Below are 27631 nucleotides of genomic sequence, written 5' to 3'. Positions count from 1 at the left end.
TATGTATAAGAACATTTTTTTTTAGTTTTGAAAAATTTTACAAAAAAATATGTTTATCTTTATAAGATTTATAAATGTGCTAGTACGAATTTTTGTTCAAATTGGATAACGCTTACTCGGTTTAGTCTGTGGTCAAAAAAGTGCCATTGTTTTAACAGCATCTCCAGAACTCCATTTTCAAACTTTAAAAAATTTTGTTAAATGGATTTTAATTAATGATTTTTAATTTCGGAAATTTGATTAGAAATAACTTTCCATGGACTCGGAAATAATAATCGCAATTTACTTGATCAAAATTCATTGAAAACTAAAAGTGGAATTGAATGTATTTACGTTTTGGCTATGAGGTATTTTAATATTGTAGTATATCAATTTTTACTTTTTATTTAATTTAATTTATTACTTTTATTTAAATCATAATTTTAAATATGAAAAAAAATCATTTTTATGTAAACTATTCATAAGTAGAAATTTATAACCGATTATGGCCTATATAGGCTAGGTTATTGAAATAAAGAATTTGAAATTGAAATTGAAAATTAAGCAACAATTGGTAATAATATAATTTTAACTTAATTATTGTCAAAACTTCACATCGCAGATACGGTAAAACTATGAGAGGTATTGAGCTCATTCTTTTTGTGTTCAATTCTTATATATATCCTTTATTTTTTTAAAATCCATTTAACAATTTTAAAAATGGAGTTTTGGAGATTCTGTTAAAATAATGGCCTTTTTTTGACTAAAAAAAAATTTTCTTATATTTACTTTTATGTGTCTTCAGAATCACAAAATTATCGGGGAAAATTTTAATAACTCAAAACTTTTTTAACCAATTTTGAGTTTTTCTCTCTCTTTTTGGAAAGACAATTTTGTAGACATTACGATTTTGCTATAAAATGGTGCAATTTTAATTTAATTTATTTTCAAAATAAACCTAGCCTGTTGGCCATAATCGGTTACAAATTTCTACTTAACAATTAAATTAAATAATAATTAAATTTAATTATTATTATTATTTAAATGGAAAACTATTTTTCAAGTTACGCACTATTCGATTACATGACTATTTTATTGAAAACAATTTTTAACAAATAGAAAAATATAAAGAGAATATTTAATATTTTAAGTCAAGGCTTCTAGATTATGTTTAAAAATGAAAAAATTAATACAATTTTTTGAACTTATTCTTAAATATTATTAACTTTAGTCAATGAAAGCAGTTCATAATATTTATGCTAAAACTTTTTTCTGTGTAATGAATTTATGAAAATAATATTTTTTTCTTTAATAAATATTAATTTTTAATTTTTTTATATTGACAAAAAATTAATATATAAGATTTTCTTTATAGACACTAGGGTGATCGATTATTCGACATTTTCCAAAAACCGGCTTTCGAATAGTCCAAATAGTTGACATTTGAAAACCGGTTGACATTTTTCAAATTCAGAATAAACCGGTTAACCGGTCTTTCATTATAAATAACAAAATCTATTTTAATTAAAAAAAAAATTATTATAATATTTTAGCCGCAAATTAATTATTGTAATTGGAATATAATCTTAAGATTGATCAAATTTTATCAAACAGTTATTCTAATAAATTTAGTTTAGTTTTTTTTAGTTTAGTTTATTCATTCTTATACAGAATCCTAGCCAAAGGCCATAATCGGATCCAATAACACTACTTAATTAGACAACATTCAATTTTAATAAAATAACAATAATAATAAAAGTAAATAAATAAAGAATATAAATTAAAGTTAAAAAAATGTAAAAAAAATAATTATAATAATAATATAGGACATTTTAGCATATAATGAGATGAGCTGAATGAAGTATATGTAAATTTTATATTTAATGGTGTATATAAATAAAATCTAACAAGCAGTCTTTTTTAAAGCAAAAAAAAAAAATACTAAATTTAAAGTTAATACAAATAGAAATCAACAAGCATATGGACAAGGTATCATTTAAACAAGTTATTCAACGCATATATATCAATAATTATAGAGTTTTAAGTATTTGAAAACAATTACCAACAAAAAAATTTAAATCACTCAGTTAAATATCATTAACAAATTACTCCTTATTAACAAATCATTTCAACATTAAAAAAAAAAAAAAAAATTACAATAAATTACCTATAAATGCTCATTTCCTTTTTTTTTCAAAAACTAACAACAAAAAAAACTAATTTAAGACTTATATAGTTTTCTTCATTATTTTAATAACACTAGATTAAAAAATAAGAAAACAATAAGAAAACAAACAAAGACACAATTCACAATCTCCAACTCTGACTTTTCACAACATTAAGCATACATATACAAATATTAAAAGAAAATGTCAAAAAAGAGAAGAAGAAGAAAATTCCCTCCTTTTTTTTTTTTTTTTTCCCTAGCAATCTAACGTTCCGCCATTTTCAAAAATTTCATTAGTTAATAAAAAAAACTTTTAATTAATTGTAAATGTTTGCCAAATATAAGAAAAGTGTTTCAAGTTATTTGTTTTAAGTGCCTTTTTTACATAAAAATATACATAACATAAATGTTAAAAGTGATAAAATTAAATCACAAATGAAAAACATATTTAATTCATATTTGGGATTAATGAAGAACATATACGTATAAAATATGTATAAAATACAAAAATACAAAAAAAAACGTGAATACAAAAAAAAAAAGTTACTACCAGGAACAATTATTTACACAAAAGACTGTTTAAGCTTTTTTTTATAAGTGCAAACGGAAAGATTGAATTCTCTTAATGAAATGGGCAACTTGTTAAAATCCCTAGATATTCTAACTAAAAACGAACGTTCTAAAATTGACGTTAACATAGGAATTTTTAACTGTTTATTTCTAATAGATCTACCAAATTCAAATAATTCAACCAAATATTGTGGATTTTTTAACTTATAAACTTTATAGAAATGTAATAAGCATCTAAATTTTATAAAATCTTCAAAAGTAAAACCTAAAAATTTTGAAACATAACATGAGACATGCTGGCTTAACTTAAGAGAATAAAGATATCTCATAACTCGATTGAATGCCAATCGAACTCTCTTAATTATATAGCCTAACGTTCCAGAGTAAACTTCCAACCCATATAAGAATATTGGCATTATTAATCCATGAATAACACGTTCCTTAATATAAAACGGTAAAAGCAGATCTAAGCTATACAATTTACGAAGCATAAAATTAACCTTAGAAATTACGGAATTAACATGACTATCAAAAGTCAATTTCGTGTCAATAAATATACCAAGACATTTAATTTTGTCAACAAATTCAATAAAATTATTATTTAAAACAATAGTGAAGTTATTATTACCACTATCACCAAATAGCATCGCTTTAGTTTTGAAAGGATTAACAGAAAGACAATTATCAGACATCCAGTTACATAACAAATCAACAGTATGATCAATTGAGGCTTGTAAAACTTCAGGAAACATCGAATCACCTTTAAAAAGAAGCTGCACGTCATCAGCAAACGAAAAAGGCTGGCATATACTACTGGATACTTTATCATATAAATCATCAACAAACATAATAAAAAGCAAAGGCCCAAGTACAGATCCCTGCGGAACTCCACTATACACAGGAAGCAATCCCGAACTGCAACCACTACTAACAACATATTGTTTTCTACCCGCAAGATATGAAGCTATTAAATTGCAAGCAGACCTAGAAAATCCAAAATATCTATATAATTTATGAATTATTAGTGAATGATTCACCCTATCAAAAGCCTTGGTCAAATCTAAAGATAGCAAAACACAAGGACCCTTACTGGAAATGTTTTTTCTAATATTATCAGTCAGTCCAATGAGCAATGATGTAGCACTTCGATTACACCTGAAACCTGATTGACAATCGTGCAGAAATGCTTTATTATTTATATAATCAACAAGTTGTATTTTTATAAGATGCTCAACCATTTTTGATAATATTGGCAATATTGAAATTGGTCTCAAATCATCAATACCAAGTACATTGCTATTTTTTTTAATGGGAACAATTTTTGCAATCTTCCAAAACGAAGGAAAATTGGAGGTCATTAAAATCGTATTAACTAAATGTAATACATAATTACTAATCATTGGCAACAATAATTTAAGAAACTCCAGCGAAAAACCATCAAAACCTACAGCCTTAGATTTAATTAAATCAAAAGCTGTAAATAACTCCAGTATACTAACTGATCTAAAGGAAAAGCCATCATAAGGAATGTTAGAAACATCAACAAAATCAATACCATCACAAATTTGATTGGATAAGAATGCATTATTTATAATATTAGGATCAGCTATCTCAAAATGATCCACAGGACGTCCAACTCCATTCTTATTTAGAATCATCCAAATTTCCTTACTGCTTTTATGATCAAACATTAAGTAATGAGCTATTTTCTTATGTTTCCTAATAATTGATTTTGCCTTGTTCCTATAGCGACAAAAAACCTTCCAATTCTCATCTGTTTTATTACGATAATATGTAGTATAAGCAAGATCCCTTAGTGATACATAATATTTAATTTCTGGATTATTTATCCAGTCATCACTATGTATTCGTATTTTTCTCCGTTTTAAAGGGACAAGAGAATGTAACAGCCTTAAATTGCCATTTAAGATCTGCACCTGTTCATCAACGCAATTTGTTAAATATATATCATTGAAATTACATTCAGATATTTTTGCATTAATAGAATCAATATTAACTGCTTTATAATCAAAATACTCATAATATTGTTCAGTATTAAACAGTATAGTTCTAATAGAAAGAAAAATAAATGAATGCCGCGTTATACTTGGGCATTGAAATTGTCCAGATTTAACAACTAACTCAGGCGACGATACCAAAAAATAATCAATTAAAGATGTAGATTTATACCGAATATCAAAATGTGTTGGCATCATATTATGAATCGGAGCAAGGCCCAATCTATCACATATATTACGTACTCTTGAGGACTTAAACGGGTCAAACATATTGTTATTGAAGTCACCCATAATTAAAATATGCGAATAATGAACAACCAAATCTGAAACTTCTCTCTCAAAGGATTCAAAATCTCCGTGCGGAAGATAAACAACACCTACTAACACTTTTTTACCACTATAAAGAAGCTCAACAAATAAATACTCAACAACTCCATAATTATTGCTCTTATAAACTACTTTATGTTCAATGTACTTAGAAATGTATAAGGCTACACCACCTCCTCTTCCATATGCTCGATCATTCCTATAACAAAGATAACCAGGAATATCAGCTACCCCAACAGAGACTGCATCATTCAACCACGTTTCACTAACACCAAAAACATTTAAAATTCCACCATTCAAAATATGCTTAATCTCGCTAAACTTTGACGAATTAGGCTTTAAATTTAAACTTGTGCAATTTAAATGTCCTATATTAAGATTACCATTTAAATGACTTAATTCAGTTGTAAGAAAGCTGTTATCACAAACAACAGGCCCTAAATTAGATCTAACATCCATTTTAAATTTGTGAGAATTATAATAACATTAAAATTAACTAAGCAAATAATAAAAGATAATACATAAACAACAAAAATACAAATAAAGTACACAATGGAATTTCAATATATCAATTACTTAATAATTATTTAACAACAAAGGCCAATCAACCAGTTCAATAACAAAATAAACTAAAATTTATATTTTGCAATCCATATATTAAAATTCCACAGTACATAAGAATAACATAATTAATAATAAATTTACAACCAACAAATCTCGTATAAAAACATTAACTTTATATAAGTTTCAGCAAGCATTTGACTATGAGGTGGTAAATCCCGTAATGAATGATTTATTAAAGTTCATTGAAGGCAACTCATTATTCCCAATTTCGGCATTTAACATCCTGGCGTTCTGCTCACTACTTATATCGCCTACAAACAGATCTTCATCAAGCATAGTAATACATTGTTCAGTAGTAAGAACTGTTTGTTTATTATTAGGCAACAATACTCTTACTTTAGGTACATCTGTATTAATGTATTTATACCTAAGGATTTTATGTTCCGTGCAAAGATCTCTACATAATGATAATAATTTGGCCGCTGCTGGTGTCAGGTGATCAGTCAGGAAAACTTTGGAAGTGAGATCACCACCAATAACATCCTTAAGCACAAGAAATCGCTTTTTTGAAAACCTCATCATAATAAGGTCTCGCTGTTGTACAGAGTTTAGTTTTACCAAAACTGATCTGCCATTATGTATATAAGCACAATGCTGCAAACCACCATGTTGGATTGGTGAACCACAAAGAGATGCAATTTTATAAATTGGAACTCTCAAATTTTTTATATTTTTTGGTAAACCTTTTATTATGATATCAGTTCTATTTAGCCTTCTTTGCAGTATGCTATTATTGATTTCTAATTCATCTAGACGCTTATGAACTGAATCGGTATCCTGGTTAATAGTAGCACCCATAAATTTCTCATTGATAAGCCGCTCTATTTTCTCCTGTTGCTCTACACGAAATTTATCAAACAATTCAATCATTTTTTGCTCAAGTGCAGCAATACTTGAATATACTTGTTTCTCAAAAATACGATTATGTTCTTCGAATTGTACACCAATATCCATAGATATGTTATGCAGTTCTTGCTGTATATCATCAGTTGTTAAGGACAAGTTAGATGAATATTTGTTCTTGGGAGCTTCATTGCATGTTTCACAAATATAGTGAAAAACGTTTCTGTTTTGGCAAAACAATTTGTGCTGCTCATCTGTCACATTAACGCATTTTATATGGAAAAAAGATCCACATATATAACAGCCCACACTGCTATTTGTCTTAGTAACATTCTTATTGCATTTGCACAAAAATGTCTCCTTCTTTTTTCCCGGCATCATAGACAGTGTATAAAACAATGATTTTAATTGTAAACAATGGAAAAAAAAATGTATGCACACCAAATGGATGCCAAGTGCAAAACAACAACAGCAGGTCAACAACAACAAAACAATGCAGCAAACTATTTAAAACGATATGTATTATTTATTCGTAAATCCACAATTTACTCAATGTTTTCAATAAATCTTTGTTATAAAAGATTGTTTGTTAAAAAATCCACATTAATTTAAATATTTAACAACAAAAACTTTTAATTATTTTCTTTTATTTGCTCAGCTAACAAAAATCACGACCATTAGCTCATGGTGATGCCAGATGCCAGAGAGACCAGATTACAAATAAAAATTGTTAATTAATTACGAAAATCAAAAAGTAATCTTTGAATACAAAGCCAATAAAAGTATTCGAAACCGGTTTTTAAAAAGTAAATAACCGGAACTGGAATAACAGAAAAAACCAATTATAAAACCGGTTGAAAAACCGAGTCGATCACCCTAATAAGCACATTGTGGCATATAAAAAAAATCTGTTTATAATCACTTTAGCGATATAGTCCTATTGTGTTCAATTAAGGGTTGTGACTATAAGCGAAAAGTGGCTCATAAATGTGCAAATGAGGCTTAAATACGCCTAAAAGTTTATTCAGATTTTCTTAAGCTGCCAGATAAATTTGTAGAAATATCGGCAATTTTTCCCAAAAAATAAAAAATTTATAATTTTTTTTAAAGATTTTGAACTTATAAAGCTTATAACAGATGGAGCAACCTCTGGACTGAAAATTTGCAGTCTTATAAACTGCGAATCACTTAAATAAGGAATTCAATTTTGTCAACTTTGAACGAAAATATCTTGTAAACTAAATATTGGAGTTTTTTTTTCTGCAGAAGAAATATAGTTTTTTCTCCATACCTATAATAAAAAAAGGGGTTTTTTTTTTTTTTTATCCATAAGGAATTCAATTTTGTCAACTTTGAACGAAAATATCTTGTAAACTAAATATTGGAGTTTTTTTTTTCTGCAGAAGAAATATAGTTTTTTCTCCATACCTATAATAAAAAAAGGGGTTTTTTTTTTTTTATCCATCACTTGAATAAGGAATTATTATATTTTATAGAAACTAGGCGGAATCTGGTAATTCACATCGATAAACGTTATATTGTCGTAAATACTAAACAGTAGTATTTTATATTAAAAAAAAATGGACTAATAGCTTTCTCGGAGAAAGAATAATTTTAAAATCCAGTGAACTAAATGCCGTCTAAATAGCAGGAATAACTAAGAAATGAACATCCAATTGTATACAGTGTGGCCTCCGGTAGGTTAGTGGTTAGTGTTCTAGTCTGGTAGACCGGAGGTGGTGGGTTCGATTCCCAATATCAATGGGTTGGATACAGCTTTTATATCCAAGACTTAATAAGGACGAAAAAATACATTTTCATCGTAAGTACACCAGAGAAGGCGGGGTGTGGGCACTGTCAAATTTGTATTCGATACGGAAAAAACGATTGGAGTTTCCTACAAGAGGATATTAAGAGGCGCGTTTTTACAATTTGAAAACTTCTTTGGACCCAAACAAGAAAATTCTTCAAATTACACTGCAGAGTTGTAAAACAGTGATTTCGTGAACAAGTTGTATAAATTTTAAAATATCCTCCATATTATCTGGGCCTTTACATGATGGAAAATAGTTAGCTTGTTAGAAAAGTATACTACAAAGGAAAGCAAATTTATGCAAATCAGTCTTTGAAGGCCAGAATAGGATTGTCAAAAGCTTAAAATCACTAGATTTTATTGGATAGCTTAAATAGCAAGAATATGGCCTTTAAAATTCCGTAATTTTGTAATCCTCCAATATTCAATTTACATGATATTATCGTTCAAATTTAATAAAATTAAATTCCTTATTTAAGTGATTCGCAGTGTACTTTCAAATATTGTGATACTATTAAAAATTTATTAAAAACCCAATTTTACAAATTAATATTTTTTGTTTGCTCATGGAATGAAACATATATTTTTAGAAAGGGCTATGCCCGGTTAATTAACAAGTTTAATTTTTTTTCTATACGTCGAAATTTTAATATTAAGTGTTTTTTATTTAGCATCTTCCTTCAGTAGTGCTGGAAAAATATTTGAAAAATGAGAATCAATTTTTGGGTGCTTGCACCTGTTTTGAGAACCTAACAATCGACTCAGAAAAAAAAAACATTAATAAAAATTTTAGGTCTTCATTAACACAATTTTTACCAGACGTCTTTCTTTTTGTCTCGATTTTTAGAAATTTTTTAATACATTTTTTAGAAATTTAAAAATATTATTAACAATTTATTCCTGAATTGCAAACTTACGGAACTGAACTTGTCCCTCTTAGTTCATTTCTTACATTACCATTTATACTTTTTCCGAAAAACTCTTGGAAGTGTGAGTGATAAAAATGGCATCTATTCACCAATATTTAAGATTATTGCAACATAATTTTTAATATTTTTGTGACAGGAATCCATTGTTAGAGTGTTGTGAGTTTTATATAAAAAAACTACAACTATAAATGTTTTTTCCATGGAAGTACTGATAAAGCCCTGAAGAAGTGATGATTTTAACACAGGTTTGTCATAGGAGAGATGTCCTTTTTATTTGATTCCAAATTCACTCCTAATTTACCCTTTATACGTCCTAGATTTTTTAAAAACATTTTTCTGTACTTAGAAGGCCAAAATAATGAAATCCACATACATAGGTTTTTTACCATGTGCAAAATCGTTGTAAACTTGTGAAATTTATTATTTAAAAAATTTTTGAGATTTGAATTCGGTCCCATAATGGTTAAGAAAAATAGTGAATTTTCAAGAATTGTGGCGTGATGGGAAGAAATGAATATCTTTCATTGTATAACACATTTTTTAAAGGAGGATTTCAGTGCAGACCGGTGTAATTTTTGAAATTTTTCCTAATTCATTTGAATTAATTCAAAATTAATTAAATTGAAATAATCAGGGACCGTAACAGTTATAAGTTATATTAAAAAAGTTAATTTATAACAGTTATTTTGTGACTTTAAAAATAAAAATCCATCTGAAAAAGTTATTTTTCAACCTAAAAATAAAAATTCAAATGAAACTTTTAAAAAAGAGTTTTATTTTTCCGTCATAAAATAAAAATTATTTGAGGAGTTTAATTTTTTCCGTCAGAAAATAATATTTATTTGAGGAGTTTTATTTTTTCCGTCAGAAAATAAAACTCTTTTATGTGAATTGACACCTAAAGCTTGCCACTGATCAGATAGGGAGCAAGAAAACGAAGAAAATGATAATGATGATGAAAAAAAAAGCTTTCTATGAAATTGATAATTTTTCTACACGGCCCTTGTCGATTGATAAGTCCCTTTTTGAGTTCTGGGAAGCAAAAAAAAAACATTACCCCCACTTATACAAATTGGCAAAAACTGTACAGTGTGTTCCTGTAACACAGGTTAGCGTGGAAAGAGCGTTATCTGCTCTTAAATTGGTATTAAGTGACCTGCGTTCAAATCTTTCCGCAGAAAATTTGGAAAAAATTATGTTTGTTAAATTAAACAAATAAATAACCAAACATATTATATCAGATATATTCAATAAAATAAGAGACTGAAAAAATAAAGAAAAATTGTTTAATTATTTGACGGAAAAAATAATAGTCCCCAAATGAGTTTTATTTTTTGATGGAAAAAATAAAACTCCTCAAATAATTTTTATTTTATGACGGAAAAATAAAACTCATTTTTTAACTGTTTCAATCAGACTTTTATTTTTCCGTTAAAAAATAACTGTTATTTGTGGAGCTAAGATCGTTTTTTTCAAATCACCATATATTCTGAAAAAGCACTTCAATACGAGTATATTGGTATATAATAGTATAGGTCTACGTTGACTCCAATATAGAGATTTTTTGGGTTAAAAATTTCAGAATAACTGTTATTTACAGTCCCTGGAAATAATACATTTTACGAATTGTAATTTTACAAACGAATTGCAATTCATTTTTCAAATTCATTTGTATTGGAAATGAATTGCAATTAATTTTTAACAAATTAATTTTACAAACGAATTGCAATTCATTTGAATTGGAAATAATTTGCAATTCATTTTTAACAAATTAATTTTAATTGACTAAAATTTCATTCAATTCATTTTTTGCGTGAAAAGAAGAAAACTAAAAACTTTTTTAACATTTACTTATATGTATGTATATATCCTAGTAAATGTCGTGGGTCAAGCAATAACACTTGTTTGCATCAAAATTTCCGATTTTGTATAAATAAATTTATAATTATGTTTGGAGTAACTATCGAATTCTTTGTCATTTATGTGGAATGAATTGGGCCGATTTGAAATTAATAAGGGTAACAAATGTAAGAACAAAAAAATATCTTCAGCATTAAAAAAATATTTTTTTTTTGCTGGGTTAGAGTGTCCCGTGGAACTGCCTCTCATGTAGGAATATTTCTTAATCGATGAGTATTAAGGCCCAAATAGACTACACAAACGGCTTGACAAACATACCAATATTTTACGTTTGTGCAAGCCTGTTGTGTAGTGTGTGAGGGTATTTCGTGTTTGTACAAATGCTTGCTGTTTGTTTGTACAAAAATTAAAAAAATTGTATTTTTACACAAACATATTGAATTTTTGTCAAACCATTTTTATGGTTTATAACCATTAATAAATAATTTTTCAAAAAATTTACATTTCTAAGAAAAATTGAGAAATGTATCTTTGAAAGTCCACAAAAACGTGAAAAAATCGGTGTTTGTACGAGCAATGTTTGTGTAGTGTGTGTGCGAATGAAAAAAGTATGCTTGATAAGCCGCTTATGTAGTCTATTTGGGCCTTTAGTGTAATAAACATGGGAAAAATATAAAGTATTATTTTGCAGAAAATTTGTATGCAACCTTTTCAAAATGGGTCAAAAATTCCGTAATTTTAAACTGATTATGGGAAAAATAATTGTAAATTTGTTTTAGAGTATTTTGAACATAGCTAGTGCTAAGCGGCACATTAATTCTCTTGTTTATGTAACGCATAGACATTATGAAATATAATTATAAAATTGTCGTAATTTTTAGCTTAGAGTGTGTGCCAATCGGTAACAATTTACTTGAGTAGGGTAATTCCACAGACCTTTCGACCACTTCAAATTTTCATCCCTTTCGATTTAGTTATAACTCGAAACATACATTCTACTCTTAATTGCGGTTTCTATGGCGTATAAATTGGATCCTTAACTCATTCAGTTCATGTTTTATGGGTCTTTAAAGTAGGACATCTCGGGTATTTTTGTTCAAAATTAGAAATGTTGATGACTGAATAACTTTGGAACCAGTTATCCGATTTTAACAAATGATGCTTCGTTCGACAGGTCTTCGTCATTAAAATTACATGAAGTCCTGGCGCAAGGACCATATAGTGGAAAATGTCCTTTATCCTTGAATATCATAAAAAAGGATATTTTGTTTTTCTTAATTTTTTTAATAACAAATAGGCAAAATTATTCTTATCGCTGTGTAAAAATTTTATAATGGGATCTCAAGGGGTTTTATTTAGCTACATTTACAATTTCCATAGTAAATGAGTGCTTTTTATACATTTTAACACATTTATAGTCTAGTAAATTGAGGTTTTAATGCCGAATAAAGTAAAAATTACCACAGACCATCAAATTAATGTTATAAATATGATGGTGAATAATATATGAAATCATGTCTTATATAATTGAAATATTGGAGGTCATAGGTCAAAATAATTAATTTTTTGAAATATCTCCTTTTTCATACATCCTACGGATTTAGGAGTCATTACAAAATTTGTAGAAAATAAAATTTACGGCTTTTGGTTTCAGACAATTTTTCCCTGTTTAGGAGTTAAGGCCCAAATAGACTACACAAGCGGCTTGACAAACATACCAATATTTTACGTTTGTGCAAGCCTGTTGTGTAGTGTATGAGGGTGTTTCGTGTTTGTACAAATGCTGGCTGTTTGTTTGTACAAAAATTTAAAAAATTTGATTTTTACACAAACATATTGAATTTTTTTTCAAACCGTTTGTATTGTTTATATTTATTAACAACAAAATTTTCACAAAATGTCTATTTATAAGAAAAATTGTCATCTGTATCTTTTCAAGTCCACAAAAACGTGAAAAAATCGGTGTTTGTACGAGCAATGTTTGTGTAGTGTGTGTGGGAATGAAAAAAGTATGTTTGATAAGCCGCTTGTGTAGTCTATTTGGGCCTTTATAGTCATTTTTTGTCCATTTATTATATGGTTTTCTAACCACTGAATGAGTTAAGGATCCAATTTATACGCCATAGAAACCGCATTCAGGAGTAGAATATATGCTCCCGATTTGAAAAAAATCGAAGGAGACAAAAATTTAAAACACCGTTTTTTGGTCGATTTATTTTGGAATTACCCAGTATGTAAATTTTTGATAGATATGAGGTGAATAAAATTTTACTAGCTCATAGGGCTACATAAATTTTTGACAAATGAAGAGAAAAATTTGAAAATACAAAAAATAAAATATTTTATAATTTCAGTTTAAATCAATAAAAGTGCTTCTTTTATTAAAACAAATGCAGATTTTCTTGTGCAATTGGTGACAATTGTCAAAATTTAATGTAATCAAAAAAGATTTCGTTTGGCACAGCAAAAGTGATAATATTTTCCACCATAAGAAAATTTTATTTTACCATAGAACTTTGTTGCCGTTTGGCACACAGTCTTATACAGAAAAATATTTAAAAATTTATTGGCAATGATTTGGGCCATTTCAGATATTGCTTTATTATTATCTTTTTTCACTTTTTTGTATGTATTTACATAAAAATACATCCCTGATTTAATACGACTTCCATGTTTTTGAATCATTTCAAAAAAAAAAAAATGAAGAGAGGCATACGACTGTCAAATTTTCCATCCGTATTTTCTCTCAATGTTTGATGGTTTCATTACATATTGCGTTTAGACGATCCCATCCGTACTCTTCTACACAAAATTTTGACAAATCATATTACTTGTGTGCTCGTGTGAAGGGGGCTTAATACACATCGTTTGTGAAGTATTCCTACAAAAAAGTGCTCCACGGGAAACCTTAACACATAACGGAACGGCCTTTTTAAGAATGTCATGGGTGAATACCTCTCAATCGATGCGTATTAATGTACTGAACATGAGAAAAATAAAAAATATTTTTTTTTCGAATGGTCCTCACTTTCCTACCAGTGATAGAAAATTTGTGAAAAATAAAATATTTTCGATTTTTTTGAAATGGGTGTCAATAATTCCGTGATTTTGAGCTGAATACGGCAAAAATAATTTTAAAATTTTTATAGAGTATTTTTGGTCCACAAAATGATTTTTAGTGGGTTGGAGTGGAATATTATTTTAGTTTTTTATCGAAATAGGTGTCAAAATTTTCGTAATTTTTAGTTTATTCTGAAAAATATTTAAAAAATAGTTTGGTATGTGGTTTGGACCATTTCAGAATTTTTTAGATTATTTTGAAATGTATATCGAGGGACTATATTCAATAGTCTCTATCTGTCATTTTCATGAAAATAAGATTTTGATGGCAAAATATCGAGCAAACTACTAACCCCCATCAGTGACATAAATTTCAAAAGAAAAAAATATTTAAAATTTCTCTATCTTATAAAAAGAAAAATTCTGAATGCAAAACTCTCTATCTTATCCAAAAAATAGCTTCAAACTCTATTATTTTGCATAATTTTCTGTTGCAAAAAAAATGCTTTTACTAATTTGCACAGAAAAAAATTAAATTCAAAATCAAACAAAAAATTCATAAAGCCAAGTATTTTTTTTACTAAAATAGGACCTATCACGAAATTCGTAAAATCAAGTACTCAAATTCGTAAATTCTTTTTTAAAAAAAATTTCAGAATTTTTCTTATTAAAATAATATACTATTTACGAAAAACATTAATAAATATTCGCAACATTTCCAAACAATTATTTTACTGAAACAATAACACAAGCAAAGCTTGGAAAGAATGAATTCTATTTGGAATTAATTCCCTTATATTTTTAATTCGGCTTTAAATTTTTGAATGTACTATTCTTTAAAATCATTCTTTGAATTTAAATTCTAAAGCTGAATTCCTTGGCTTTATATTCCATTGAATTAATTCCTAAGAGAATTCATTCTTTATAGGAATGAATTCAATTGAATGATCATTCATATTTGTTTAATTCCTTCTATTACAAATTGAATGAAAGAAAAAAAAATTTAATTCAATTTTTAATATACAGAATGCTTTTGAATTATAAAACAAAACTTTCATTCAATCTATTTCAAATTGAATGGTTGAAAAATTTTTAAATTCAATTTGTAATAGATTGAATTCAAACAAAATTTATATCATTCAGAGGGAATTAAAAATCAATAGGAATTATTGAAATTTATTTTAATTCAATTTGTAACAGATTGAATGCAAACAAAATTAATTCATTCAGAAGGAATTTAACATTCTATAGGAATTAATTCATTTGAGAATTAATTCAACTACATCGAAAGCTTTAAGAATTAATTCTAGGAATTAAATCAAAGGGAATGAGTTTGAAGAATTGTTAATTCTTTAAAATATGACTCAATTTTAAAAAAAGAATTAGGGAATGAATTCTTTTAGAGCTTTGAACACAAGTTATTAGTATTTGTACTGAAATTCAAGCAAATATGTTATCTGAAACAGTTAAATTATTTATTGTATTTTGGCAATAATAAGAAGCAACATTTTTTATTGAATCTATAAAAATTTTGTTAAAAATATATACTAAATTTTAACAAAAATTTTACTAAAAAATTTAAAACTAAAATTTTTAAAAAAATTACATATATACTTACAACATTTTTAAGTAAACGTTTCTAATTCTAGAAACTATTATTTTATACTGTGAAAACCATAGTAGAAATAAGGAAGGTAGTGTCATTCTCTCTTTATTTTTTCAAATTCTCCATGTGACATGCTTAAGGATTTTAAAGTTTTCGTTAAAATCGTGCTACCATATTCATTTTAATTTTTCTTCTTTAGTTTGAAGTTTACATTTAAAAATTTAATAGTTTTAATTCAATTGGAAAAGAGGTTTGAGTGTATAACATATTCCCTGATTAAGAGTTACATGGAGTGAAGGCTGTATAGTATGAATTGTTAGGTAGTGGACAATGATTAGAGGTTAGAGATCGCTGTTGCTGCTTTGAACGAAATTTTGTCTGAATCCAGGAAGAACAGACCTTTTAAAAGATTTCTTGACATGCAGTCTGTGTTGAAGCCGAGAGAATCTTTGAGTGTGAAAAATATGCTTGACCTCTGTATTAAATATATGACATTGTTGAAGCAGATGATAATGAGAATAAAAGTCTGGATGCGTTCCATTCAGACCGTATTTCCGGAATGAAGTTAACCTGCTATTGTGAGTTCGCGGTCAGTTGCTGCCGTGCTACAGGTCGGCTATTCCAATGGCTCCTGCTGTTCTTTTGTCTAAACACTACGAAACGTTGTCCGCGTTATTGGTTTATATATTTGCTTAAAGTGTTAAATTGCTTATAGTGTTTTTAATACTAGTGTCCTAGGCCACCATCGGGCCTCTTGGTGGGAATCGAATCTACGACCTCCAGTCTGACAGATTAGAACCTACCGGAGGCATATAGATTTGTCTAAAGTCTAGTCTATAGTCCAGACTATAGTCTAGTATATAGTCCAGTCTAGCGTCCATATTTGGTCTATAGACAAGACTATTGACTTGATTATAGCCAAAATATAATGGATTAAAGCCAAAAGGATATGTATATTAATAAAAACTTTAAAAAAAATCTCAATTCATTATGTTGTTATTATAATTTTGTACTAACTTAATCAAATCAATTGCTTTTAACAATATACATTTTTATTTCTGATCATCTATGTGCAGCTTTTAATGCAAAATTATAAATTACACATTTGTCATAAATAATTTCTTGAAAATTAAAATATTTTTTTTTTATTGTGGCAACGCTACACATAATGAATAAGAGAAAATTAAACTTCAAAAAACCTTATTTTTGAAAACAAATTTTGATTGGCTCTACTTTCTTTATTTCTGCTATGGTGAAAACTGAAACAATTATTCATTAAATGTTATAAACCAAATAAGAATTATATCAATTCATTTTAGAACATTCCAAAACTGGTTTTATTGTTGTATTCCATATCGTGACCCTATATTCAAAAAGTGCGAACTCAATTTTGGGCAAAGTGAGTTTTTGATGCAAAAGGATTCCTCAATGCATGATCCACGTCTGGTATAAATTTGAAACCAAAAAAGTAATTTTTGCACTTTTAACAACAATTTTTGTTAATATGCTATCTCAAAGTTAAATTTTTATTGAAGAAAATAAGTGCTAACTTCCATACAAATTTTACAACATTTTTTAAAACTTCAAATTTATTTAAAATTTATTTTGTATATTAACAAGATGAACATGCTGAACACAAAACAGGCGAAGATTAATAAATTGAATGTATAGTTTTTAAGATATGATCATTTACATATTTGTATATAAAGCCAGTTTTAGACTTTAAATAATGTTTTTTCGAAAAATTTAAAGTTATTTCAGAAATCGTTTATAAAACTAAGATCTATAATATTCTATGGTTCCAATTTAGAATTTTGATTATAAAAAAGTCTTTAAATGTGCAAATTATGGAGTATTATTCAAAAAATATTGGTACTTTTTATATTCAAAAACTTTTCATAATTTAAAATATTTGTACTGAGAATAAGGAATAGTAAACAAGCAGATATGCCATGAGTTTTTCTACTTAAATGGTGTAAATGCATCTTATTGGACTTACTGGTTTGACTTATATCCCTTAAAAAAAAAAAAAAAAACATTTCATAAAATTATAAAATAACGCATATTATTAGAAGAAATTTTTGTTCTATTCTTTGAACAAAACATGCTAGAACAAATATTTGTTTTTTTGTCGACCAAAAAGTGCTATTCATAGGTAAGAATTAGTAAGGATGTTAAAAACGTATTATGGAAGAAATATTGTCTTTTAGTGCAATATTTCACGAATTAAATAGTTTTTTTTGCTTTCCTGAAAACTAGACTTTATTGATTTAGCACTTTTTGAATATAGGGTATCGATATGCTGATTTAAAAATGAAACTCAAATAAAAACATTTATTGAATCAGTAAAAATATTTACTGAAAATTAAATTTATTTCAATAAAGTGTTTGTTAGAAAATATTTTCCTTCCGTCTTTATCCATGTAACATTGATTTTGGACTAAAATCTTATAATCTGTTGCTTTTTCAACAATTTGGTTTTTATTACTTCATTAAATTGCATAAAATATATTTATTGATATTAAATCAAATAAAAAATGTATATTTCTATGAAAAACTCTCTATCTGAAAAAAAGCTCTATCTGATATAAATTTGTGAATAATTCTGCAAATAATGCTAAATTTTAAATTCTTTTTATTTAACGATTTAGAATATGGTCTTAAAAATATATTGTAGAAGAAAACTTGTGTTATTGAATATAGTCCCTCGATATGCCCCTTATAACACACTAAGAGCGGGTTTTTGAAATGTCAATCAAATGTCAATTAATAATCAGATTAGTTAATCAAAAAATAAATTTAATCTTATGTTAATCCTCTTTGATGTTTTTGAGTACAAGATTAAACTTCGCAGTTTGCCATACAAAACAACAGAAAACGCCACTGTTTGTTATCAAAACAATGCATATTTTATAAAAAAGAAGAAGACAATTGTAAATTTAATATGAAAATTAATGAAAATTTAATTTAAAAAAAAAAAATGTATTTTGAAGTGTCCATAATTTATACTAATCAATAAATAGAACATTTTAATGTTTATATTTGTAAAAATAGTATTAAGTTTTTTGCATCAGCTGTTTACACTTTTGCTTTTCGTGCTTAAGTTTAAACCACCTCCATTGGGCGCTTAAACTTGCAAACAAAATTAACTAATTGAGTACTCAAAAACATCTTTCGAGGATTAATTTTAATTTAATCGCTAATCTTTCACCTAAAGATTGGCCCTAAAAGTTGTTTTGTGGATCAGAAATACACTAACAAAAATTTTAATTATTTTTCCCGCGATAAGCTCAAAATTACGGAATTTTTGAGACACATTTCGAAAAGATTGCAGAAAATTTTATTTGAACATATTTTACTGAGATCAAGATTTTCAATAGCTGGTAGGGAACTGACTACCTTTTCAAAAAAATAGTTTTTTAATTTTCTCGTATTTAGTGCTTAAAACGCATCGTTTGAGAGGTATTCCTCCAAAAAAATGGTCCAGGGGACACCCTAATGTACATATAAAATAAAAAAAAAACTAAACATTAGTAATGATGAGAATATAATGAATACTTAAAACTATATTTCTAGCATACTTCTGAAAAAGATCTTATTGTATCTCCGTTAACATTTTTTACAACATATAATAAAGCAGTAATTTATTATCATCGTCACATGTATAAAGCGGCTCTGGATATAATGGAGCCATTATTCAACAAAATAAACACATATGATGAAAACGTGCTAGCAATGCTTGGTATTTTAGAGCTGAGACTTCTATTGGCGTCTAACCAACCTAAAAAAGCATTGTTTTTTCTCGAAGTATTTTTGCATAAATTGGGGATAAATATATTACATCTAACTTCAGATGATTATAATATTCAAGAGTCTTTACCTAGATTAGAGGATAACTTAGGAAAAGGTTTAAAACTGATGTCATTGTTAACACAGGTTGTTAACAAAAAGCCCGTTATGGTGCCAGAGGATGTTGTAAGTTATAAACTCATATAAACATAATATCGAATAATAATAATAATAATAAAAATATAATACTTACATACAATTTTAGTCTCCTGAGTTATCGGCATTAAAGGCACATCAATATTACATAATGAAAGATTTCCAAATGGCGGCAAAACAATTAAACAAGATTAACGGTTACCGATATGTGAATGAGTAAGTAAAGACAAATTATTCAGTACTTGGTAATTAACATTTTTGATTTTTCTGGATCTTTTGAATGATAGGCCATAATATTTTTGATTTCGTCTGTTCATAAAAAATAACGGCAAATTGAAATGAAAATGCAACAGATGTTCGTTTGAAATTTAGTGTTCTGCAAATCGAATTTTTATTTGAACGTAAAATATAGAAAAATAAATTTATTCCGATTACAGAACAGACAGGATAGTATTATTCTCGTATTTATCAAATTCTGGTACGAAATTTTAATGAAAACGATTTAACGGGCAAATTGTTTCCATTGAGTATCTTATATTACGAATAAATGAGTATTCGATATAACGAATTTCTAAAAAATTTTCTATAAAAGGAGATGAAAATAATACTGAGAGATCACTAAACATCATTATTAACCAAAAGCAATAACATATTAAGATTTTATGTAAGTTCAGTACCCAATTCAATGGGTACGAAATCTACAAATACAAAAATCCTGGAATAGAAATGAAAATAACAGTTAAACAATTTTTTCTGAAATATAAATAAGATTTATAGACATACATGTTAATATGAAATTCTTTATTTATGGGAATATTATGATTATTTTCTAATAAGGTGAGAAAAGGAATTGTTTGTAATGAAAATTACCGTAAAATACTTAGAATTTCACATCGATTAAAATGGGGATCAAATGCCTAATTTGTTTTTCTTTTATAAGAAAAGAATTCATTTTCGAAATGAAACAACTTTACCTTCATTAAACAAAAAAATTGTGTTTTTTACCTAATTTTAATAAAATTTTTCATAAAATCTTTAAAAGATAGACTTCCTACCTTCCATTACCCTATTTTTATCATTAAATCATAGAAAAGTTGTTATTCGGTTTAACGAATTTTTCGTTGTTACGAATGGACCTGACATTAAATCTTTCGTTAAGCCGGGAAACCACTGTACTTAATTTAAAATTGGTTTAAATAGTACCTGGCGAGCAAATGTGAGTGCATGTTTGTAATTTGTGCACTTTGTTTGGAATAAAAACAAAACTAAAAAAGCAAATCCAAAAAATTTTGTTGTGATTTCTTTTTTACATAATTACTAAAATAATTCACAATTTAAGCCAAAAAAGGTAAATTTCTAAGTAAAAAACAACTAAAACTAAAATAACTCGCATGCACTCAGTTTTGCTCGCCACGAAATCTTTAGGGAAGGCTAGCATTTTTAATATTATTTACAAAGTTCAATGTTATTTTTTTATTAAAAATTTAATGGCGGTGTTACAGACACACAATTTGTCAGGTTATCCCACGTTGGTTCAGGGTGGAGCCCACAATAGACCTAAACTTTCATATAGGAAGTATGAGCCCCCTGAACATGAATTAAAAAGCACGAGGTTGATGAAAAACAACGCATAACTTTAAAAAGTTATGCGATGTAATACACCACACTGGTTCGAGCGAGACAAACTTTCTAGAAGCCAGGCAAGAAACACAGGCCTGACCGTCCTTAAAAAATAATGACGGTGATGCGAGTGTTGTTCCCCAACTCTGATCTGAATTACGACTGAAGTCCGATGTTAAATAAATTACTTATTAGAACGCTTTTCTATAAATTGTTCTTTTTTGAAATGTTTCCTTTCATCAAGGAAACATGCCCTGGGGGGACCAGGATGATGAGTTTGGGATGATAAATCTACAAAGGTGAGATAATGAGTCTGCAAAATCCGTAGATTCTGTCAAAATGGCTGTCTCCGCCCTGGAAAGATAAATCAAAGGCACCATCGCAAGGAAACAGTAAAGCACGATTATGGAATGGGATTGGTTTGCATAGTGCCACCTTGTACCAATGAAAATAGATGACGAAATATTGGGCAAAGACTCATCATTCCGATTTTGTAGACTCATCGAGAAAAACTGAGAGCATGCGAGTTATTTTATTTTTGTTTGTTTTTTGCTCAGAAATTTACGATTTTTGTTCAAATTGTAATTCATTTTGTTAAATATTATGTAGAAAAGAAATCACAACAAAAATTTTTGGATTCGCTTTTTTTAGTTTTATTTTGATTCAAAATAAAGTGTACATATTACAAACATGTAAATTTGCTCACTAGTGTATTTTTCATAAAATTACGTTTAAAACAAATTAGAAAATATCGCTATTGAACAGAGATTTACTATTAATCTCTGTTCAATAGCGATATTTTAGGTTAGGTTATCATTTAAAATGTATGAAAATATTTTGAAAGTATGGAAGCGCTGTTGAGAGAATAAGTATCTAAAATTGTGAGCATAAAAATATACGCTTTCAAAATATAATAAATTATATTTCAACAACCATATTCTACGACTTTATTTAACGCGAAATTGAATTGAAAAAATTCTATTTGAGCCCAATTTCTTACATTTCCCAATTTCGAACAAATATTAAAATTAAGATTTTTATTTTATATTCGAAAAGTTATTAGCAGTGGCCAAGTGATCTTGTAAGTGCATGGCATATCAGTGATTTCACTGTAAACATCTCGATTCTTACTAAATACCACAATGGATTCATCGCCATGTTTGATACATATTAGGTAACTGGTATCAAAGAGAATATGTTTATCCAGGCCATCAACGTACAAAATTATTATAAAACTCGAGTTCTAAATTGTTTCAGAAACAAACAAATTTATTTGAAAACCTACAGTTAAGGGGATATACAACAAAAGGAAGTATTGGTTACCGTTATTTTGAAGCAGACGAAATCAAAGATCTAGTCTATAGCAGACGAATAATTTCGTCTTAGAAATTTAATTGCCAATTTCCCTTAGTACATTAACAATATACATAATTATGAAAGTTTTTAGTTTTTATAATAAGGAATTAAATACACTAATCGCCAATAACATGGGTGTTATACACTTACGGGTCCGGCATTATGCAATTGCAGCCAACTTCTTTCAAAATGCAATATCGTTTGATAAACATGTAGCAGTAAATCTTCGCAATATCCGGTTACATCATATGAGTTCAGTGAAATCTTGTGAAATTCTCTATAATTTGGGAATTGCTATGCTGCATTTAAGGAGACCCAAAGAAGCATTCCAATGTTTCCTTGTGCCTCTAAAAACCTATCACAGCAATCCAAGACTATGGTTTAGAATTGCAGAAGCTTGTATAATGGAACATGAAATAGTAAGTAATATAAATTAAACCTGTCATTTCGAAAAGGTAGTATTAACTTTTTAAAGACTAATACCCCGTTCACATGATGCAATTATTCGTCATTCACCATCTCATTCGTCATTCAACTCCCAATTATAAACTGTATGACATAATTGGCCATACAAAAATACAGCTGCGAAATACACAAGCTGTATGTAATTCAGTTTGAATTACTACGTATGCATTACGAATGAATGAATAAGTGTCATCTCTATTTTTTATCGGCTATTTATCATAATCAGCTGTTTGTTTTCATTAGTTAGAGACAAATAAAAAATAAAACAAGTCAGAGTGTTATATTCTGTGCCTGTGCCGAATCTCTATACCCACCATCAAACCGTATGCCTTAAAAGGATATTACTCATCAAATTAACTGATGAGGACCTTATATGAGAGATAGGGTTAATAATTGACCGTTTTTCATAAAAAATGTTTAGGCCAATTTTGGTTCATACAAAACATCTTTACATCGAATATCACTTCCCGACACTTTCCGCATGAAATTGGGTAGGAAGATTTATGTTCCTATAAATGTTTTTATATAAAATTTCATAACTGTTCACGTATTTTTAAGTCAGCAAAGACCGTTAAAGTAATTTTCTTATGGACCGATACTCAATACATTTGGTAGAGAGGTTTCAACTCGTATAAAAAATATGTATGTGTGCTTTCAACAGACAGACGGACAGACATGGCTAGATCGTCTTAGAATTTAATAAGGACCCAGAATATATATACTTTTCTGGGTCTATGACCAATATTTCGATGTGTTACAAACGGAATGACAAAATCAATATACCCCCCATCTTTTTTGATGGTGGGTATAATTACAAAAAATGCTAATAGAAAATATATTACTTAATTTGAAACAAATATATTTTTGTATTATACACACACAAATATTCTAAAAAATTATGAACTTGGTATAAAATAAGGTGAGGGTATTATGCATTTGTGACGATGTTTGCAACAACCACTGAAAATACTTTCGTATAGAATAAATATTAAAAAATTTAAAGCGAATGCCGCGGAAACTTTTTAACTTTTCCTATATAAAATCGGCAAAATTGGTTCATAAATAATGAGTTCAAAGCCAAATTTCAAACATCCCAAAAATATATTAAGCTTTTTCTCATTCTTTATTAATTTAAGGCACATTAGAGGTGCCCAGTAGGGAGGCTACAAAATGAAAGTTCCTGTTGTTCCCACCGAAAATGGAAATTTAATTCATTCTAAAATACCATTTCTCAAATTTTTTGTCCTGACGCACAGTGGTATAGGAAAAAAAAAGAGGGAAATAATTCGGTAACTTCTAAACGGTTAATCCGATTTTAATGAAATTTGGTATGCACAAAGAGGTGTTGTCGAGTTTAGGTTTTGAATTTGGACCTTATAGGCCAATAGGGGGCCCGGCGGGGGTCGTAGCAGTAAATTATCTCTTATAGTTTAGGAGATATTCGCATTTGAAAATTAAAATTTTAAAATTTTTACCGTCCTTACTTTAGTTTTTTGATAATAGCGGGTCCAAATATTCCCGATTTTCGCCATTTTTTTTATTCGCTTAACAACAAGTTTATATATCAAGCAGTGAAAGAATTATGTAAAAATCATGACTGAGTCCAAAGTTATAGGCATTTTAATTTAAAAAATTAAAAAAAGGCGATTTTTTGTCATTTTTTTGGGAAAAGAGTATATTTTTCTTTTTAAGTTATCTAAAAAGTTTCTAATAAGATGTATATAGAATTTATACTTTTTGGAAAGCTGACTTTACATAAAATACGATAAATGAAACAAAACCTAAAAATTTTTGATACCGAGGGGACCGGGTCCATCCAAAAAAACCCTATTTTTTATGGAAAATTAAATTTTGAGCAAAAATTCTCAAATCGCATAGTCGATATCAAATTATAGTGACCTGTTTTATATGACCCAATATGTTCTTAATCATTTTGTAACGGGTTTCGATAACCCCGCCCCTGGTATGGATATAATAGGCAAAAAACCAAAAAATCCCATTTTTGGGATTTTTTAAAACTTTTTTGGGAATTCCGGGATTTCTAATAAGAAAATTCGAAATTTTTATTTAATTTTGGATTTTAAGTAAAAAAATCTACCTAACTGTAAAATTTCATCAAAAAATATTCATAAATAAAATTTTTATTGCAATTTGAAAAATTTGTATCTTCGCAAAATAAAATAAAAGTAAAATAAAAAACATTTTTTAATTTTTTTTTTTAAAAAAGTATAAAAAATTCGCGGAATACTTTTTTAAAAAAAAATTAAAAAATGTTTTTTATTCAGTTTTTGTGAAAATACAATTTTTTCAAATTGCAATAAAAATTTTATTTATGAATATTTTTTGATGAAATTTTACAGTTAGGTAGATTTTTTTACTCAAAATCCAAAATTAAATAAAAATTTCGAATTTTCTTATTAGAAATCCCGGAATTCTCAAAAAAGTTTTAAAAAATCCCAAAAATGGGATTTTTTGGTTTTTTGCCTATTATATCCATACCAGGGGCAGGGTTATCGAAACCCGTTACAAAATGATTAAGAACATATTGGGTCATATAAAACAGGTCACTATAATTTGATATCGACTATGCGATTTGAGAATTTTTGCTCAAAATTGAATTTTCCATAAAAAATAGGGTTTTTTTGGATGGACCAGGTCCCCTCGGTATCAAAAATTTTTAGGTTTTGTTTCATTTATCGTACTTTATGTAAAGTCAGCTTTCCAAAAAGTATAAATTCTATATACATCTTCTTAGAAACTTTTTAGATAACTTAAAAAGAAAAAGATACTTTTTTCCCAAAAAAATGACAAAAAATCGCCTTTTTTTTATTTTTTAAATTAAAATGCCTATAACTTTGGACTCAGTCATGATTTTTACATAATTCTTTCACTGCTTGATATATAAACTTGTTGTTAAGCGAAAATCGGGAATATTTGGACCCGCTATTATCAAAAAAACTAAAGTAAGGTCGGTAAAAATTTTAAAATTTTAATTTTCAAATGCGAATATCTCCTAAACTATAAGAGATAATTTACTGAAGAAATAGGATCGTTTTAAAAATTTAACATAGCCGAGGTGTCCTTATTTGAGGACTCCCCGCCGGCCCCCTGGTTGGCCTATAAGGTCCAAAATCGACAACACCTCCTCTTTGTGCATACCAAATTTCATTAAAATCGGATTAACCGTTTAGAAGTTACCGAATTATTTCCCTCTTTTTTTTTTCCTATACTACTGTGTAACGTGTGACAAAATTCATCCAATTATCTTATTTTTTTTCGAGGTAGTCTGAAATTTTTACTCAATACCAAATTTTCAATACCAAACTGCTGGACAATAGTGAATATTTTCAGTGTATTTGGCTGATTTCTTTTGCTTAGTTTTATCGTGAGAGTGTTTGAAGCTGACAGATGGACAGACAGACTCAGAATTTCACAAGGATTCAGAATATATGTATGTATATACTTTGTTGGGTCTCAAAAAAATATTTCTTTGTGTTACACACGGAATGACAAACTTATATATACCCTTTATCACCACTGATGGTGGTGGAGGGTATAACAAGTAAGAATGTATAGTCCGGAATGGCCTAACATGTGGCAGACAGATGAACACACAGACGGACACAGCTAAATCGACCCAGAATTTAAAAAATAAAATTATGATGAGCTGATTTTTTAGAGATACTAATTATGAGCTCCACGGTTATATGTGGGATAGGTGAAACAATGGATCGGTTGCAATAGGCTTCGTGGCTTGGACTATGATGTGCCAAATTCTATAAAATTGTCTTAGAAGTTACGTTTAAGCCATGAGCCCATACATTTTATGAAAATAATATGTTTATAAGAAGACGGATAAAATCAACGATTTTATTTAGGTTTTTTATAGAAATATATTAGTTTAGTGAGCATATAAGATGTAATGAGGTTAATTATTTTGATTTATTTACAAATTTAATACACATTTTAATACAAATTTAATGATTTTAAATACGATGACCCTTTTTGCTTACAAAATCCCTTTTTCTCTTTTACATCCCAGCAAAAAAGTGTGGAAAAAGATGTAGTATTTTCATCACAATCAGGAACCCGAAGTGCTTCAAATTCGGGTGTAAAAGCTCCCAGCAAAAAAGTGTGGAAAAAGATGCAGAATTTTCATCACAACTAGTAACCCGAAGTGCTTCAAATTCAGGTGAAAAACCTATGAATTTTACATTAGCGTGTCATTGGAGGGATGTTGTTCATTTCTGACAACTTTGAACTACATCTAATCTTATCTTTAGAAGCTGTAAAAATCCGATATTTGTATGTCAAAAATAAACCACAATCTTTCAATGAAACGCTTATGTAAATTTCATCAAAATTTGAAGTACTTCGAATATGTTGTTTGTAGTGACTTTTCTACATCTCTTTTCTCATTTTTAACTGTGTTTTAATTTGTAAGTATAT

General features: G+C 28.0%; 1 protein-coding gene across 2 annotated transcripts in view; it reads left to right on the top strand.

Moving 5' to 3' along the window:
* Positions 1-27631, top strand: part of LOC119607297 (CCR4-NOT transcription complex subunit 10) — a 55906-nt gene that overhangs the window by 12182 nt on the left and 16093 nt on the right. Inside the window, exons 1-4 of one of the 2 annotated variants that reach the window (XM_037961170.1) lie at positions 11244-11297; positions 19373-19771; positions 19851-19957; positions 22809-23136. In XM_037961170.1, coding sequence (XP_037817098.1) covers positions 11259-11297; positions 19373-19771; positions 19851-19957; positions 22809-23136 — 873 coding nt within the window. In that variant the 5' untranslated portion in view covers positions 11244-11258. Of the gene's footprint in view, positions 1-11243; positions 11298-19372; positions 19772-19850; positions 19958-22808; positions 23137-27631 lie in introns of those variants that run through there. The other variant, XM_037961166.1, reaches the window with a different exon arrangement.

This window comes from Lucilia sericata, unplaced genomic scaffold (genome assembly GCF_015586225.1).
Source record: "Lucilia sericata isolate MDLA Ls3-8-SP2 unplaced genomic scaffold, ASM1558622v1 Contig000685F_arrow, whole genome shotgun sequence".
Classification (NCBI taxonomy): domain Eukaryota; kingdom Metazoa; phylum Arthropoda; class Insecta; order Diptera; family Calliphoridae; genus Lucilia; species Lucilia sericata.
This window is presented reverse-complemented; position numbering and strand designations above follow the sequence as displayed.